The 15,768-nt window shown below is 35.6% G+C and overlaps 4 protein-coding genes across 10 annotated transcripts in view; 2 read left to right on the top strand and 2 right to left on the bottom strand.

Moving 5' to 3' along the window:
• Window positions 1-2,398, top strand: part of LOC108108816 (transcription factor AP-2-epsilon) — a 28,859-nt gene extending 26,461 nt beyond the window's left edge. For all 6 annotated transcript variants that reach the window (XM_017217011.2, XM_017217013.2, XM_017217009.2 and 3 more), the window contains 5 exons: window positions 273-480; window positions 1,341-1,530; window positions 1,585-1,849; window positions 1,948-2,115; window positions 2,180-2,398. In XM_017217011.2, the coding sequence (XP_017072500.2) occupies window positions 273-480; window positions 1,341-1,530; window positions 1,585-1,849; window positions 1,948-2,115; window positions 2,180-2,290 (942 nt within the window). In that variant the 3' untranslated portion in view covers window positions 2,291-2,398. The remainder of the gene's footprint in view (window positions 1-272; window positions 481-1,340; window positions 1,531-1,584; window positions 1,850-1,947; window positions 2,116-2,179) is intronic.
• A 1,182-nt stretch (window positions 2,399-3,580) lies between these two features.
• LOC108108814 (membrane-bound transcription factor site-1 protease) lies at window positions 3,581-7,129 on the bottom strand. The gene is made up of 6 exons (XM_017217000.1): window positions 6,913-7,129; window positions 6,254-6,793; window positions 5,344-6,196; window positions 4,481-5,220; window positions 3,876-4,425; window positions 3,581-3,810 (listed from the first exon to the last, which is right to left on the bottom strand). The coding sequence occupies exons 1-6, from the start codon at window positions 7,069-7,071 to the stop codon at window positions 3,623-3,625; spliced, it is 3,030 nt and encodes a 1,009-aa protein (XP_017072489.1). The 5' UTR covers window positions 7,072-7,129; the 3' UTR covers window positions 3,581-3,622.
• Window positions 7,130-7,416: 287 nt separating this feature from the next.
• On the top strand, window positions 7,417-9,745 carry LOC108108801. 2 transcript variants are annotated; one of them, XM_017216982.1, is made up of 6 exons: window positions 7,417-7,462; window positions 8,176-8,448; window positions 8,507-8,794; window positions 8,855-8,982; window positions 9,045-9,440; window positions 9,504-9,745. In XM_017216982.1, exons 2-6 carry the CDS (start codon window positions 8,189-8,191, stop codon window positions 9,647-9,649), a joined length of 1,218 nt encoding a protein of 405 aa, XP_017072471.1. In that variant the 5' UTR covers window positions 7,417-7,462; window positions 8,176-8,188; the 3' UTR covers window positions 9,650-9,745. The 2 variants fall into 2 exon arrangements, with proteins under 2 accessions (XP_017072471.1, XP_017072472.1); XM_017216983.2 differs by lacking the exon at window positions 7,417-7,462 and adding an exon at window positions 7,484-7,721.
• A 60-nt stretch (window positions 9,746-9,805) lies between these two features.
• Window positions 9,806-15,543, bottom strand: LOC108108800 (MAM domain-containing glycosylphosphatidylinositol anchor protein 2). The gene is made up of 8 exons (XM_017216981.2): window positions 15,348-15,543; window positions 13,827-13,893; window positions 13,336-13,662; window positions 13,001-13,270; window positions 12,830-12,927; window positions 12,430-12,732; window positions 12,196-12,366; window positions 9,806-12,130 (listed from the first exon to the last, which is right to left on the bottom strand). The coding sequence occupies exons 1-8, from the start codon at window positions 15,348-15,350 to the stop codon at window positions 11,966-11,968; spliced, it is 1,404 nt and encodes a 467-aa protein (XP_017072470.1). The 5' UTR covers window positions 15,351-15,543; the 3' UTR covers window positions 9,806-11,965.
• Between the last annotated feature and the right edge of the window lie 225 nt (window positions 15,544-15,768).

Here is a 15,768-nt window from a genome sequence, read left to right as displayed (position 1 = left end):
AAAGATGTATTATTTCGTAAACTATAGCCAACTTAAGTAACGATACCAAAAAGATGGAAAGATATAATAATAAGGGACGTGTCGTAAGTGTGCTTTAAAAAGTTCATTTGGTCCAGAAACACAAAAAGGTATGGGATTAGATTAATAAAAAAGGCCATTCCAGATACATTCCATGTAATGTACTTATTATTTTATGTTTATTTGTTTAAGTAACTTAAGTTACCAACATCTTACTATTAGTCCGAATTATATTTACTTTGAATCATTTGCAGACTCAACTGTCCCACGGATTTCCGTACACGGATAGAAGAAGCGATTACGGTAGTGCAATATCGGCGGGAGCTGCCCACGGAACGCGCCTTGGTCATGAGCACGAGTCCCTGGCGTTGCACCAAGCCCTTCAAAATGCTGTCGATGATGTCCAAGCTCCTGCCCTCGATGACAATGTGGCGTTCATGTCAGACTTACCGCTTATAAAGAGTAAGTTGATCCAAAAAATATCCTCTTTTAAATAAATCTTTCAATTAAGAAACGAAGTTGACTAGAAATATAGCATTCCCGTGGACATACAAGCTCGTTTTAAACTCGAGATTACTTAATGAAGGTCATTTTATCAACATGTGTGGAAACCAACCCTGTGAACAGAGTCCAAAAATACAGAATATACAAAATACAGACCAGTAAGGGGGAGAGTCTAATTTAGATTTAGAACTTTTAAAGCATATGTTCATATTTTGATGGAAAAAGTAATGGGAGATTGTATTTTGTTGCTTAAATTACTTTGAATGCGGATTATTGTTTTAAAATTATGCATTTACTGCATTTCAATTGTTTATGTGCCTGAAATATACAATATAGAAAGCACAGGCTTAGAAGTTACAGGTCTCCTGGGGAATACTACATTGCTCAACAGATTCAAGGCTTGCTTCAAAAACAAAGACTAGAGAGAAAATTGTTTATATAAATTGAAAACACAACTACTGCAAATATTTTTATACATATACTCTCAACATCATATACATATACATTCATAATCCTAATGAACTTGCAAGTTAGATTCCACTCCATGTTGCGAATGAGGCGGAACCTCGAACACGCCTAAATAACAATGCCAGTACCTACCCTAGGAAGTGTGAGTTGGCTGGCATTGTGAAATCGAATCTTGCCCTTCTAATTGGCAGGATTCGGGTAAAACGATCCCCACGTCCTGCGTTCACACTTGGCACAGCCAGAACAATAACAACAATGGCAATAATAATATATTTTCCCTGCCCTGAACAATATGGTGTGCATACAGACTCATGGAGTCTAAACTTGGTGTTGCTGTTTCTTTTTTGCAGGCATGAAAAGCGGAAAAGAAGCCGGGAACATTGGATCGGGTTCGCCCAGCGAGGTATTTTGTGCAGTTCCTGGTCGCCTTAGTCTCCTATCGAGCACCTCGAAATACAAGGTTACCATAGCCGAAGTGCAGCGACGCCTGTCGCCTCCAGAGTGCTTGAACGCCTCCCTACTGGGCGGAGTGCTCCGAAGGTGGGTTCAAATGGGTTATCAACTTCTTTATGGTAATAAGCTTTATTATTGCAGGGCCAAGAGCAAGAACGGGGGACGCCTGCTAAGGGAAAAGTTGGAAAAGATCGGCCTTAACTTACCGGCTGGCAGGCGAAAAGCGGCCAACGTGACGCTACTCACATCCTTGGTGGAGGGGGAGGCAACCCATCTGGCCAAGGATTTTCATTTCGTGTGCGAAACCGAGTTCCCCGCCAGGCAGCTGGCCGAGTATATTGTGCGCCACCAAACTGAGCCGCAGGACTCATACCGGCGGAAAGAGCTCATTCTTCACTCCCAGCAGGTAAGTAGTCCTAAGGAAACTAAACCAATCATGGACTGATTTCATTAAAGAACTGAATCTAAATCTAAAATCTTTTAAATTAAATATTAACTTTGCAGATTACAAAAGAACTTATGCAGATCCTGAGCCAAGACCGAACGACCCATTTCGGCACGAGATCCCAGCACTTGCTGGAGCCATCGATGCAGCGCCACTTAACACACTTCTCCTTGATAACGCACGGATTCGGATCGCCCGCAATCATGGCTGTTCTGCATGCTTTCCAGGTACTTTATGCTATAGATAAACTATTAAGCTATTATTAAACTAACGCAAACTTTTTCATTACAGACATTTTTGAATGAATCGTTAAACTACTTGGAAAAGCTGTATCCTTCAAACGGTGGCGGGATGGTGTCATCATCGTTGGATAAAAGTAAAATTGACAACGAAAAAAAATGATAGGCTATGTTGTATATTGCCACAGATTAAAGCAAGCCGTAGTTTAAGATTAACTTTCCATACATTAGGTACAACATCGATAAAAATAATAAAATTCCTGTAAATTAATTTATTTAGTTAAGTGTAAATTATTGGACATTTTGTATATCTATAACTGTAATTTGAATGTACAATATTCAAATATATTAAATACGTATAATTTATTTAACTTAGACAAATACATCGACTTTTTGTCAAAAGCACAAAGCTTTTTACAACTAATTCAAACAAAAATCTTTACAAATACAATTATTTGTATGTAGAAACGATTGAAATGCTCTCATTTTTAATTTTTTAAGTAACTTACAACTTAAAGATTTTAAAATTATACAAATGAATAAAATGTGTTTTTAAAACTAAGTTCGTGTATTTACTAATTGCAGATATCCACCGATTGTTGAAAATCAATCCTCCGACATTAGTAATGATTAGGAACATCAATAAAACACATTATAAAATATTTGTTATTGCTAAAATTTGACATTTCGAATTGGAACATTTCAAGAAGTTCATCCTTTAAAAGTACTCGCGTTCTTTAACCACCTTTGACTTGTGATAAACAACAGGTAGTAAACTGGATTTTAAAATTAAAACTTAGAATATACAGGTGTCATACAGACGTTTTTGTCTAAGGATATTTACTACCAAAAAGACTCCACCCTGTATCCATATGAATACAAATAAGAAGAAACGTTGTAGTCGATTGCCGTGACTATGAGATTCCCTTTACAGCTTTACACAATTTTAAATTATTCATTTTGCTAGTGGAAATGGACAAAGTGCCATCTTTTATTAAAAAAGCATGTTTTCTAGCTGACGGTGACGTCACTTTCTATGTGACGCCTTAACTTACATTTCTTCATAAAAAGCGAAATTGTACCGATTTGAAAATACTTTGGAAAACCGGTAGATATTGACATAAATATGTTAAACAAAGTCAAACGAAGACATACACCATAATATTATGGACGCCAAAGTGGGCGTGGCAGAATGCTGAAATCAACTTGCGCTGCGTATGGGCCTCAAGAATCTGCCTGCCTTATATCAACTCTGTACCTCTTATAGTTCCTAAGATCTCAGCGTTCATACGGACAAACGGACGAACACACGAACAGACGGACGGACGGACAGGCGGAAATGGCTCAATCGACTTCGCTATTGATACTGATCAAAAATATATATACTTTATAGGGTCGGAAACGCTCCCTTCTACCTGTTAAATACTTTTCAACAAATCTAATAAACCCTTTTACTGTACGAGTTTTTGGATTTTTTAAGTAATGAAATATTTATTTACAGAATATATCTACGTTTTATGAATAAAACAAATAATATAATAACAATTAAGCTTAAACAAACCATAAATATAATTGGAGTTCTTAAGCTATCGGCGTCTTGGCTGGCTGTAAAGTAGTCACTGTTTAAGGACAATTTCGTGATCTCTGAATCCAATAAATTTTTAATTAAATCGATATTATATTCTGAAAAAGATTTAACGTTTAATGTTAAATTAGTAAGAATAGTTAGCAAAGACATTAATAAATACCTTCAGTTTCCCTTGTAACTACGTCTAATATAGAAGATTCTCTCGGCTCAGCGGATTCTCTCTTCGACAAGGGAAGCCAATGAATCTTTTCACAAATATTGTGTTGTGGACTTGATTTTGAATTATTGCTTGATATCCTAAGAGGTAATGGGGGTCTTTTAAGTTTATGAAATTCCGATATACGATTAAGGTTTTGCAACAAGCTCGATTTGTGAGAGTTTATCGCAAAATCTAGAAATGTGATCAACAGCCAGTAGCAAGCTTTCTCCAGATGCGTCGAATCCAGACAGTTTGAGTCCCCATATACGGCGATTCGTCCTTCACTATTGGTATTGACTTTGGCTAAGCTGATACTACGTTCCTTCTTTCGTAGTAGCAAGACTCTGTTCTTGAATGTTGAGTAATCCGTGGGTATAGCCTCAACCAAATTGCTTTCTGCAAGGCTCATTATCTCCTCTTTGCTGTCAATACTGTTCGCTTTAGTTTGGAACATTCCGAAAATAGGTAAATCTATCTTAGCCTCCTTGTTGGCTGTCTTAGCATTTATAATCTGAAAAATGGAAATCATTAATTCGCTTAAATCAAATAGTTTTAAGTAAACATACTGAAAGTCCTTGATCATTTAGCTTTGTTCCGACTAAAATATCTCCTGGGTTCATTGGAAACTTAGTAATTGCGGCTCCACTTGCGTAGTACATTGAATGATCGCCCAGTTTAAAGTGTCCCTCTCCGACAAAGTCGCCAAAGGCTATTCCAAATGGCTTCAACAAATCATTCAAGGCTGGAATATTAGCGCCACCAGTGTCCGGTGTCCACCATTGTCTGGTGTTTTCATCAAAGAATTTGATTTTTTTCATCACCGTTGTGTTATACCAATCTCCGAATATCACGACATTCAGACCTTTATTATAAACGTTTTCTTTTAAAGCGTTTATTTCATCGTCGCCAAACTCTCTCTCAGGGTCAACGATCAACAGTGCGCCATAGTCCGAAGCGTTGAAACAGGTGAATGGTTCTCGCAAAACATCAACATAATAGCCAACATTTCGTAAATGTGTATACATGTCCTTAAAGTTTGTGTGTATATGGTCCGCCCTCCAGTCCAGAGGATCTAACTTTACTTTAAGATCGTCTCGTGGTATGTAACGCGGCGGATACCTTAAGCTATGGTATTGGTCCCATAATATCCTCTTGTTTCTTGGAGGTTTTTGGGTTACTTTTATGGACATCGGGAATTCTATTTCGGTTGTATGACTTTCGTTCGTTGAATCTTTAAAACTTTCGACGACTAACGTGATACTTCCTTTACAAACCCCTTCAAAGTTCTCGCCGTCCTTGTTTACAGCTGAAATGGGAACCAAAATGTTTACTAATAAAACCGTGTTTGTTGATATATAAAAACTATTCTAAAAGCTGTAAGATCCCACAAAAGGCGAATATAAATTGCGAACAATTATATTCAACTCACCAATGAAAAAGGCCAACCATCCGGTCCACGGCCAAAATATAGGGGAGACTTGTGTTGATATTTGTAGAAATTGTCCATGATGATCAAGATCAGGAATCCATTTGGGGGTGCCAACTAACTGACTGGTGACGGAAATGCCGTTGAGTACTGTCACGTTTGCAATTACCACTGAGCTACCATAGTACAACGGCTGAGAGCTATACGGCCACATATAGTTTAAGGTAAAGTCAAGGTATGATGGAATAAGAGTAATCTTCGGTTTATAAGACAACAGCAGCTGCATACTCTTCAACAGATTCAGTTTTCCAGCTCCCTGCTCAAACATGTTATAGTGCGGAAGCTTCTCGGCACCTTCGATAAGCACCTGCTTAAGCGACGCCGGGTTTATCAAATCGATTTTCTGAAATGCACCGCTTATAAGCAGTGCAGCTACTCCTGCAACAACTGGAGACGAAACGGACGTTCCCGAAAGGCGTCTGCATCCCTTGCGCACATCACTTCCTTCCACTTGACTTCCGTACGTGACTATATCGAGCCCCAATCTCCCGTAGCCCAGAGGAAGCTCCCACGTGGTCATTCCTCTTGAACTAAACTTGGCGATTTTGTCATCAAACTGAATACCGCCGACACCAACCACATCGCTTTGATCACCAGGATTATTCAGAGTCCCATATAGGGGTCCATCGTTTCCTGCTGCCGATATCATTATCACATTGTTAGCGGACAATTCCAAAACCTTCTCAACGAACGGCGAGTCCATAAAGTCTGGTCCGCCTATGCTGAGGTTAAGAATATTTATTTTCTTGTAAATCGCGTAGTTGAAGGCATCCAGAAACCAGGAAGTGTAAGAGACCTGAAATGAGAGCTCTAATAAGTTTTAATCTTGTTGTGATGTTAACATTTTACTCACCTGAGAATTCGTAAAGACTTTAAATATGTAGAGATCGGCGTCAGGAGCAAAACCTAGGCACTCCCTGGAGGAGGCGATTACGCCGGCGACAAAGGTCCCATGACTTACCCTGTCGTCTAGGGACTTTTCATTTGTCCAGTTGGTTCGTTCCTTCACATTTCGAAAATGCGGATGGTTTTTGGTTAGGCCAGTATCGAATATAGCCACTTTGACTCCTTTGCCGGTAATTCCAAGTTTCCAAAGGACATTAGCGTGCAGAACGGAGCAAACCTGCCGCTGTCGATCATTGTTTGCTGGTCTATTTCTCAACACTCCTTGCGTGTGACGGTTTATATTCGTCAAATTTCTGTACGGGGTATAGTTCAGGATCCTCCGCACACTTCGCTGAGGAACTATTGCTTTCACTGATGGGTGAGATTCAATCCTTTCTACAATTAACTTGGCAAACGTCTCGTCACTAGCTAGCACTCGTAAAACATCAAAATCGCTTGGGTATTGCCAAGCTAAATTTTCACGACGAACTATTTTCCAGTTTGTGATCTAGGCAAAGACAAATTAAATATTTATTTTAAAATTATTAAATATAGCGAAATGTTTGGTTGATAACAAAAATATTCTGTTCTCTCAGATACACTTTGGTTTTAAGGACATTAACTTACATTCGACCCAAAGAGTTTGGCTTTAATAAAGGATTCGCGGACCGGTGCAAAGTACTTAGAATGGAAATGAACAATAAACTCATTGGGAATTATGGCTGTTTTAAAGGCGTCAAAGCCACAAATTGCACTTATGGTAAATATAAAAGTAAACACATTCATTTAACTTTGTGAGATTGATCTAATTTAATTCAAAAGTTCAACAGGCTCCTTACTGAAGAAAAACAAATAAACAAACCATAATCAGCTGTTTAGTGTGGACATAAATGGTAATATCAAAAATACCGGAAAATACAAATAAGGCGAATACTAAATAGAAAAAAATATAATTATAAAAGTTAAGATTTATTTAAAAGTCTTCTATTGAATTGAATAAAATAAAAATAAATTCAAATATATATAGGTTTGGAATGATAAAAAAGGATGGTTTTATTATATCTATTTCAAAGATTATTTCTTATTTCGTGATTTCAATAATTTGTATCTTATCTTTTTTGCACAATTTAGTTTTGGTCATACTTTAGGCATATATTTTTAAGCAAGTTTAAGTAAGGTATGAAAAGCTAAATTTAAAAGCAAATCTAAATCGCAAAAATGTATTCAAGTTACTCAAGAGAGGTCATAACCGTATATTTGCAAGAAATACTCTTTTCAGCTGGGGATAGTCAATCAATCTGTTTATACCGCAGTAAAAGATACAATAATATGGTTACACAAAAAGCGGCAATAACACTAGAGGACCCATAGACTTTATCAGGCGCCAAGACTTTTCACTTTTGTCAAACGTTTTATTTATTCAAATGAAAGAATGTGTACGTATCCTATAAGCTAAGAAGTTAAGCTGAGGTCTTACTAAACAAATTTGGGTACTATATTGGCTTACCATTATTTTATTATTGATAATCTTGTTGATTCATTAAATAACTGTAAAAGCAATTGTAATTTCTAAATACACTTTGAAATGCAAACTATTAAAACTTACCTTAATTATTATAAACTTTATTAATTATTAATTTTAAGAGGTCAGCAGTGAAAAAAAGCTTTAGATTAATATGAAATCCCTTATAAGTCACGAATATCACCTTTAAGAGTATTCATGCTTCGGCTTACCAACATTATTCACCACATTCTAATAAGAAGTGAACACAAAACTTATAGAACGTCAAAATATGAATGTCATCAATTATTAAGGATGAGATAATTAAATTAAATTTTAAATAATTTTCCAAGAAAATTTCAAAATAATTGAACATTTTATACTTACAGATTAGGTCTCAGAATGGAGGAGCTTTGCAACAATTCCGGACACTCGGCCACTTCTAGCAGCGGAAGTAATTCGTCGATATCAGCTAAAACCGCTTTGAGTGAATGCTCCGCCGCTTGGATAAATTACTTGAGCGCCTTAAATAACTTATGTACTGCTGGCTCCAAACTGGCCCATTCTATAGCTGTTTTAGAGCAGTGGTCCTTGAGCGAAAAGCCATTGTTCAATAATTACACGACTTCATATTTAACAAATTCTTGGAACGATTTGGCAAGGTAAGAGCCATAAGCCTGACCAAAATCTGTTTCTAAATTCAAATACTTCATTCCCCAGAGCTACAACAGTGGCCACTGGAACAGTCAAAACTCACATGTTGGCTTTACTGCAGGATTTCGTCACCATATCGTCCATGGACCAATCTTCCAATACTGAATTGGATCAAAAACGGTTCAGAGAACATAACGAACTAATTGTATTGGAGAATGCACAGGCTGTGATCAATATTCAGCACCAATTCTGTGCAGCCAGCTACGATGCATTTTCATCCCTAACTTGTTGCTTTGTTTGCCAATCCCCAGTCGGATTTCCACATGAACAAGACTGCAGTGTTATGAAACAACGGTAAGTCATGGTCATATATTTGTTCAAACTTCAATCAATTTTTTTTTTCAATCTTTAAAGCCATCAATACGACCAACGATCTCAAACTCCATCGCCCAACCTATGTGGGCCAAGTACAAAAATGGATTCATCCAGAGGAAACTCACTGACCGATCAACGTCCAATTGCCCCTGGAATTTCAGAAACTGGTATTTTTTTATACAAACTTGCTTTAGAGAACGTTTTTCGAAACATTTTATTTTATTTAAAGCTGACCAGCCACGTGGACCCTCACCCCAATTGAACTTTTGCGATGCCAATCCCATGCAAGCCATTTTTGAACACACTCGCGGTCCCTTGCCAAATCCCGGACAACTTTTGTCCATGAAGATTCCATTTCACCGGAACGTCAAATCATCCTTAAGTTTCCCATTATTTCCATTGAACGGTCAGCGTCGATGGTCAGAAGCTGCCGCCGGTGAGGTAATAGACGGGATCTCTACAGATCCCGAAAGTCAGATGAGGAGGTGGTCAATGCCATGGGAAGCATCAAAAACTGACAGGAACACAGTGACATGGAACCAAACCAGAATAATGCCAATGAATACTTTGAAGACATCTTGCTATAAAATGTCCAGTTCTGAACGATACACCTCGCATAATTCAGGTTTATCTTCAAAGCATTTGTTTGTCATTTACAGATTCTATATAAAAAGCCTTTTCATTGCAGATGGAAATTGGCCATTGGCCTCGACCAGTCAAGATGGGCTGTTAGAAGCTATTCAACTACTGTCCATTAGACCGACAACCGTAAGCCAAATAAGTCCTCAGCCGTCGATTCTGTCGACTTCGCCAGATGGAGCACCACTTGACTAAATATTATTAATAACTAAAATAGAAATAATAATCAAACAAATTATACTTTCAATTAATCTCAACTAGACAAAAATATATGCACATTTGATACCTTGATTGTTTTATTTATACTGTCAGGGGGATTAAATTATCATCTTTAAGGAAGAATAAAACCTGAATTAAAAATAATTATGTTAATCTACTAGTAAAATGATTTATTCGTGCTTTGTAAGTTTGTTATGTATAATGCCATTCATTATTAGTAGGTAGATCTTACACGCTTATGTAAAGTAATTCTTTTTTATCGAAATTATAACACTAATGAGATATTTTCTATTTCTTAGGCCTATGAACACTTATAATTAAAATAAAAGATACATTATGTTTTATTATTATGTCCATAATACGATCCAAATTTTACGGGTATTGCGCACATAATTGTACATACATACATATGTATAGGGGCATACATACGTATAAACTTACAAAAGATTTATTAATATTATTACTACTTTCATTTTTTCCCGCTTTAAAAGATTATTTTTGTATCATACAGTTCTTTTATTTTTTGTTTAATTTTCTTTTAAGTCTATTAATATGTTATTGTTTGATTATGCATCTAGAGATATTTCTACTAATAATATGGAGTCTAAGTATTTATTTTAGATAGATGGATTTCATATAACCAAATCAAATCTTAAAACTTTAAGTAATTATTTAAAAAAATCAATTTAAATGGTGGAGATAACAAAAACAATTAATCTTAGTTCTTGGTCTTATTTAACAATCAATGATAAGATATAAAACCATCTAAAATTTACATTTATGTAAAGTTTCCATTACATGTGCTTTGTACATGAACTCATAGAAAAGTTTAAATTTAATGATAACTCAGGAAGCTTATCTTCCAGACCGATGATTCATATTACTAAATTATTTAGAGTTATAAGTTATTTTATATTCAGTGGTATACCTATTATGAAAACGTATCTACAATCGTTGAACGATATTGCAATATGTATTTATGTATTTTATGATTACAGGAGGGTATATACTGTATTCATTTAAGTTTTCTTTACGAAATTACTAAGCTTTCTTCAGCAATGAATTTGAATGCTGATCTATCATTTTGTCCATAGTTTATCTTTGTATATTTCCACTGCCCAGAATGAGAGAAAGAATACCAGTTCTGATAAAACTTAGGAGATGTTTCCTTTCCAAAAAAAAATGATTCAATTGCTTTTTCTCTTTGAGGTGAACTGGTTCATAGACCACGAGAAAAGGGCCTGAATTCGAAATAGTACCTATGGTGCAACTTTAGAGAATTATATTACCGTACTTTCTAGATTCTAAATATTCGTTAAAGAAGATTTTTAATTTTATCAACAGTTACTACGCTTATACGATTTAGGATATGAGTACTATAGTTATCCTATCGCGATATGTTAAAAAATTTCTCACCACTCTGGGGAATAACAATTTCGTAACTAATTATTAAATAGAAAACAAGTTCTGTCAAGAAAGCGAGTTTCCCTTGTGTGTTTGTCTATTAATTCACAACTTATGGAAAGATTATACCGTCAGATTCAAACAATATGGGGGCTATGGGGATATGCATCGTATAAACGTGGTAAATGTTTCTTTCTGCTGTTCGACATTTTCACTGCCAATAAGAAGATGTATTGAGAATACTTGTGCTTATGTACATATATCTTTTGTGCAATTACACGAATTTCGGTTTCCCTAATTTTATTCGATTTAATTCTCCGATGAGTATTTCTAATTCAAGGATCTACTTTCGTATTCTTTATGGTATGACGTTGTTATTCCTTATCGATATCAGCTAGTTTACGCTGATTTTTTAGATCTGTTTTGAGAGTAATTATGATGTAAATCCGGTACTCAGTTCATGGATCGGGCTAACGGAATGGTGAGTATAACACTTTTTGCTCAGACCAAAAATGTATTTGCTTACGAAATAATAAGGGCATTTGTTTTAAAAACTCTTATAATTTGTTTAAATATTTCTGATAGTTAATCTCAAGAGAATTAAATGAAATCTGGTCGGAAGTATTATAAGCATTTACTTTAAGTGAACTTTTTGTAATATTATTATTCCAGTAGCAATGAAGGAAAAATGATAATAGATCCGTTTTATGTCTTAAACCATTGCGGAAGTACATTCATAAATATTCTATTGAGAGAAGTATTCTATTGAGATTTCAATACATTTAATACGATTTCTTAATGTACATACATGTAAATTTAATTATTTGCTAAAGTTTTAGTAAGGCACCATTTAAATTATATTTGCAAATAAACGCTACTCATTATTTCTTAGACACTAATGATGGGATAGAACACTAACATAAATGTAAAAAAAATAATTCCATAGACAGTTGGAGATATTCTAATATTGCTTGAAATGCCCATTTTATATTCCATATCAATATCGAGAAGGAGATCGTGATTTCGCGTGTAAAACTGATGAATATCGCTGATCTAAAGAGGGATTTAAAGCCAGTTTAAAAAGAAATCTTATATTTATGAAATCAGTAGTTCCATACCTCGTTCCACCCATATTTGTTTTTGGCCTGTACAATCGCCTCATAGACAGCGTTGTGTTCCAAGTTCTTGACGAGATACGACATCAGGAAGTGAGATCCATCTGTTCTAATTGGCGTTGGCTTAATGTGGTACTCATGCCACTTGCCAGGATGTTGGTAGGTTTCATTCATCTAAAGTGTTATTTTAAATAAATCACTTGGCATAAGCATTTAGAAATGTAATAGGAAACATACCAACAAACGGCGGTACAAGAGCTTTATCTCATCCAGAGGGGGTATGGACTCAATTGTCCACGTCAAGTTATAGTGATCTAGGAATCCACTCAAAGCTGGGGAAATGAAATCAGCAGGTCCCGGTCGTCCAGATACTTCGATATATTTCTTTGTCCTTCCCAAAGCATTATCAGCCACACAGCTATAGTTGCCGAAATCCGTTGGTTGGAAGTTTCGAATGATGAGACTGTATCTGTCATCGCGGGGATACATAGATCGCCGATCGGTAGCATCAAGTAGGAATGAGTTCTGGTACCACAGCATCTTCGGGATTGTGCATTAACGTATTATGAAGTTTTTTTTTTTTTATTGTTTATTCTTAGTTTTTTTTATGAAATTAAACATTATCACTCGTACTTACCTCCGAGCTCACATCACCATTTACGATGCAAACGAGCTCCACGTCGTATCCTTCGGATGCATGGACCCAGGATTTCTCCACCGTTATTTCGGGGGGAGCTGGACAAAATGTGTTAATTTTCAATATTAGTTAGTACATTATGCATTCTAAGTCAAAGAAACTGTATCTTACAGAGAATAGTGAGCTGTATGTCCATTGATACGCGATCTTTTACCCCGTTGTCGGCAGAACACTGATATGTGCCTGCGTGATGTCTGTCCACGTTCTCCAATATAAGTGTTGAGCTATCCGATAAGTGAGTTGGTCCCGAAAAGACATCTTTCTTGAACCAGAATATGGTGGGCACCGGATTGCCAGACGCCTTGCACTCTAAGGTGACAGTGCTTCCCTTCCTAGCAGTCACTTGGCCATTATGTGGAAGAGCCCTTAGTGTGGGCGGTACTGTGAACATACATCAAATATTTACAGTAAAGGAAGAACTTAGTTACCGAGCGAGAAAAACATACCCAATATTTCAACTGTGTGCACTTGGTCACGGTTTTCCTGATCACCGAGCTGGCATATATAGTCTCCAGCGTCTTGGGTCTTCACTCCATTAATCTGCAAGTTGTAGTCCCCCACAATCTTAAATCGTTGATCCCTTGTTATCTTTAAGTGTCCGGCTGTGAGCACCGACGATCCCTTCCGCCACAGCAGCACAAACGAGCCGAGGTTTTGTACTTTGCAGGGCAACTCGATGGTTTCCCCAACGATGACCTTGTACAAGTGACCCCTGGATAAGAATTTTGGCGCCGTTGTGGGAGGGTCATTCTCTGGCAATATGAAAGAGCCATCTGCAAAAGGTGCAAGGGTTTGGTGTTACTTCTTAAATAATAATAATTTACTCTGAAATTCGGACTAAATTTAATACAGCAAGCTTAAAATTTACCTCTTTGTTGAGACACCCATTTTTGTAAAATGTATTTTCTTATATTTGTAATATTTTTGTTTTACTTACCGATATAAGAAAGTGATATAGAAAACAGGTAAAGAACAACCGGCCAGTATCTCCTTGAAAAGTTATTCTGAAATTGGTAAATTATATGCACATTTATTTATACTGGGTGATTAAAGATATCGAGTTACCCGAATAAGGAAGGAGGGGAGAGAGGAGATTTTTTTTTCTTTATCGCACTATTTGGAAAATGTCCATTTAAGAAAATGTTAATGCTTGAAGTATAGTATGTATGAACTATTTGATAAATATAATGTGGTATTAATGAAATTCGAGCGCCGAAGATGTAAACCAAACTAAGAGATACCTATTACTCAGGAACAAGACGTATACCGAATACACCAGCAACAAGAAAGCAGAAATATTTAAGTATCTCGAACAATAAAAATTCCTTTCTTGATTTATAACGATAAGATAGTTAATATAGCTACCTTTATGCGATGTGGGAATTTCGTTGAAAACTTTTTTTTACATTTTAAGAGTTTGAATCAAGTGAACTTTAGCAAATTTTAATTATTTTATTGGTCAATTTGGCAAATCATTTCTATGTTTTAAATGGGACAGATCTGTAGTGTTCGTATACTTGATTTTAAGGTTCCTTTTTATTTTGGGAATTAGAACTGACGTTCCCGCTTAACTCTGTATCAAGCTTAAATGCTTTTAAAAATAATCAATCAATCTGTATAATGAAATTCCAATTAAAAAAAAGTAATTAGAAAAGGGTTTTAAATAAAAAAAAACTATTCAGTCCGTCATTGGCATGTGGTAAGGAAGGGGGTGTGGCAGATATGTAAAAAGAATTTGAACTTATGTTTCTTAATACGAGCAGTCAAGATAGTATTGCAACTTGAGTACATCATCTACATATATAGGATCAAATGAGCTTATCCATTTTACGACCTTTTTTTATTTAACGGTTTTATATATTCCAGTTTTAATATTGTTGAACTTATGATTATATAAAACGGATTGCCTATTTCTATAACGAAATAAAACATCAACTATCCCAAAAGCTCTTAGAGAAATTCGGTTATCCCGCCCTGATTTTCTCCAGTTGGAATCCATTATCAACTGTAAAATCCAATCAACTGTTTAGCACTTGTCTCTGTAAGGTCTGCACTATATAATACATATATGTCTGTATATACTACACAAGGTACATCTAAATTTCGTAGGCATACATAAAAAGAAACTAATCAATATGTATGCCATTAAAGAATTCAATAAAATCTTTAAATTCATTAATACCTTCAGATCCATACTGAGGAAGTGTGTATTATAATCTTTTTAAATTAATCACGAATACATAAGTGTGTCTGTATATATAGACATCAACTTATATACACCCACATACATAATATATATACACGGACTTAGACATAAAGGGCTACGATTAAGTAAATTATTGTAGTTGGAATTGCTTAATCGGCCACTAAATTGTATTTTCAACTCAGGAAAAACTTTCTTTTTACTCTCGATTTTTTTATCACTCCTAATTTTTCAGGCACCCATTTTCATCCTTACCATTTTAATATGTATATACGGTATGTTCTTTTTTCGGTTTTATTTTTATTAAATTAACCAGTTTTTGGTTTTCCGTTGACTTATTAACACGGCCCGATTCACTTGCACACAACACTTTATTTTTAGTCAGATTAAGATCATTTTTCGCGTTTCTTATAAAATTGTCTCGAATTCAAGACTGGCGAGTATAATTGTATTTATCCTTAAAAGTTCCATTTAGTGAGCGCATGCCCAGTCCAGGATTATTTTATGCCAAAAGCTTTTTGAGCTTTTGATGCAAGGCAATATGAGCAGGTTTATTTGTGATAACTTTAAAAAAATATTCAAAATGTTTATAAATTTTATTAAGACTTAATAGTTTTCTCCTTGTCTCAAACTATAAAATCTTTCTTAAATAAATACATATTGATAATTACAAAGG

Source organism: Drosophila eugracilis, unplaced genomic scaffold (genome assembly GCF_018153835.1).
Source record: "Drosophila eugracilis isolate 14026-0451.02 unplaced genomic scaffold, ASM1815383v1 contig_2154, whole genome shotgun sequence".
Taxonomy (NCBI): Eukaryota; Metazoa; Arthropoda; class Insecta; order Diptera; family Drosophilidae; genus Drosophila; species Drosophila eugracilis.
Note: the sequence above shows the minus strand (reverse complement) of the source record. Positions and strands in the feature narration are given on the sequence as shown.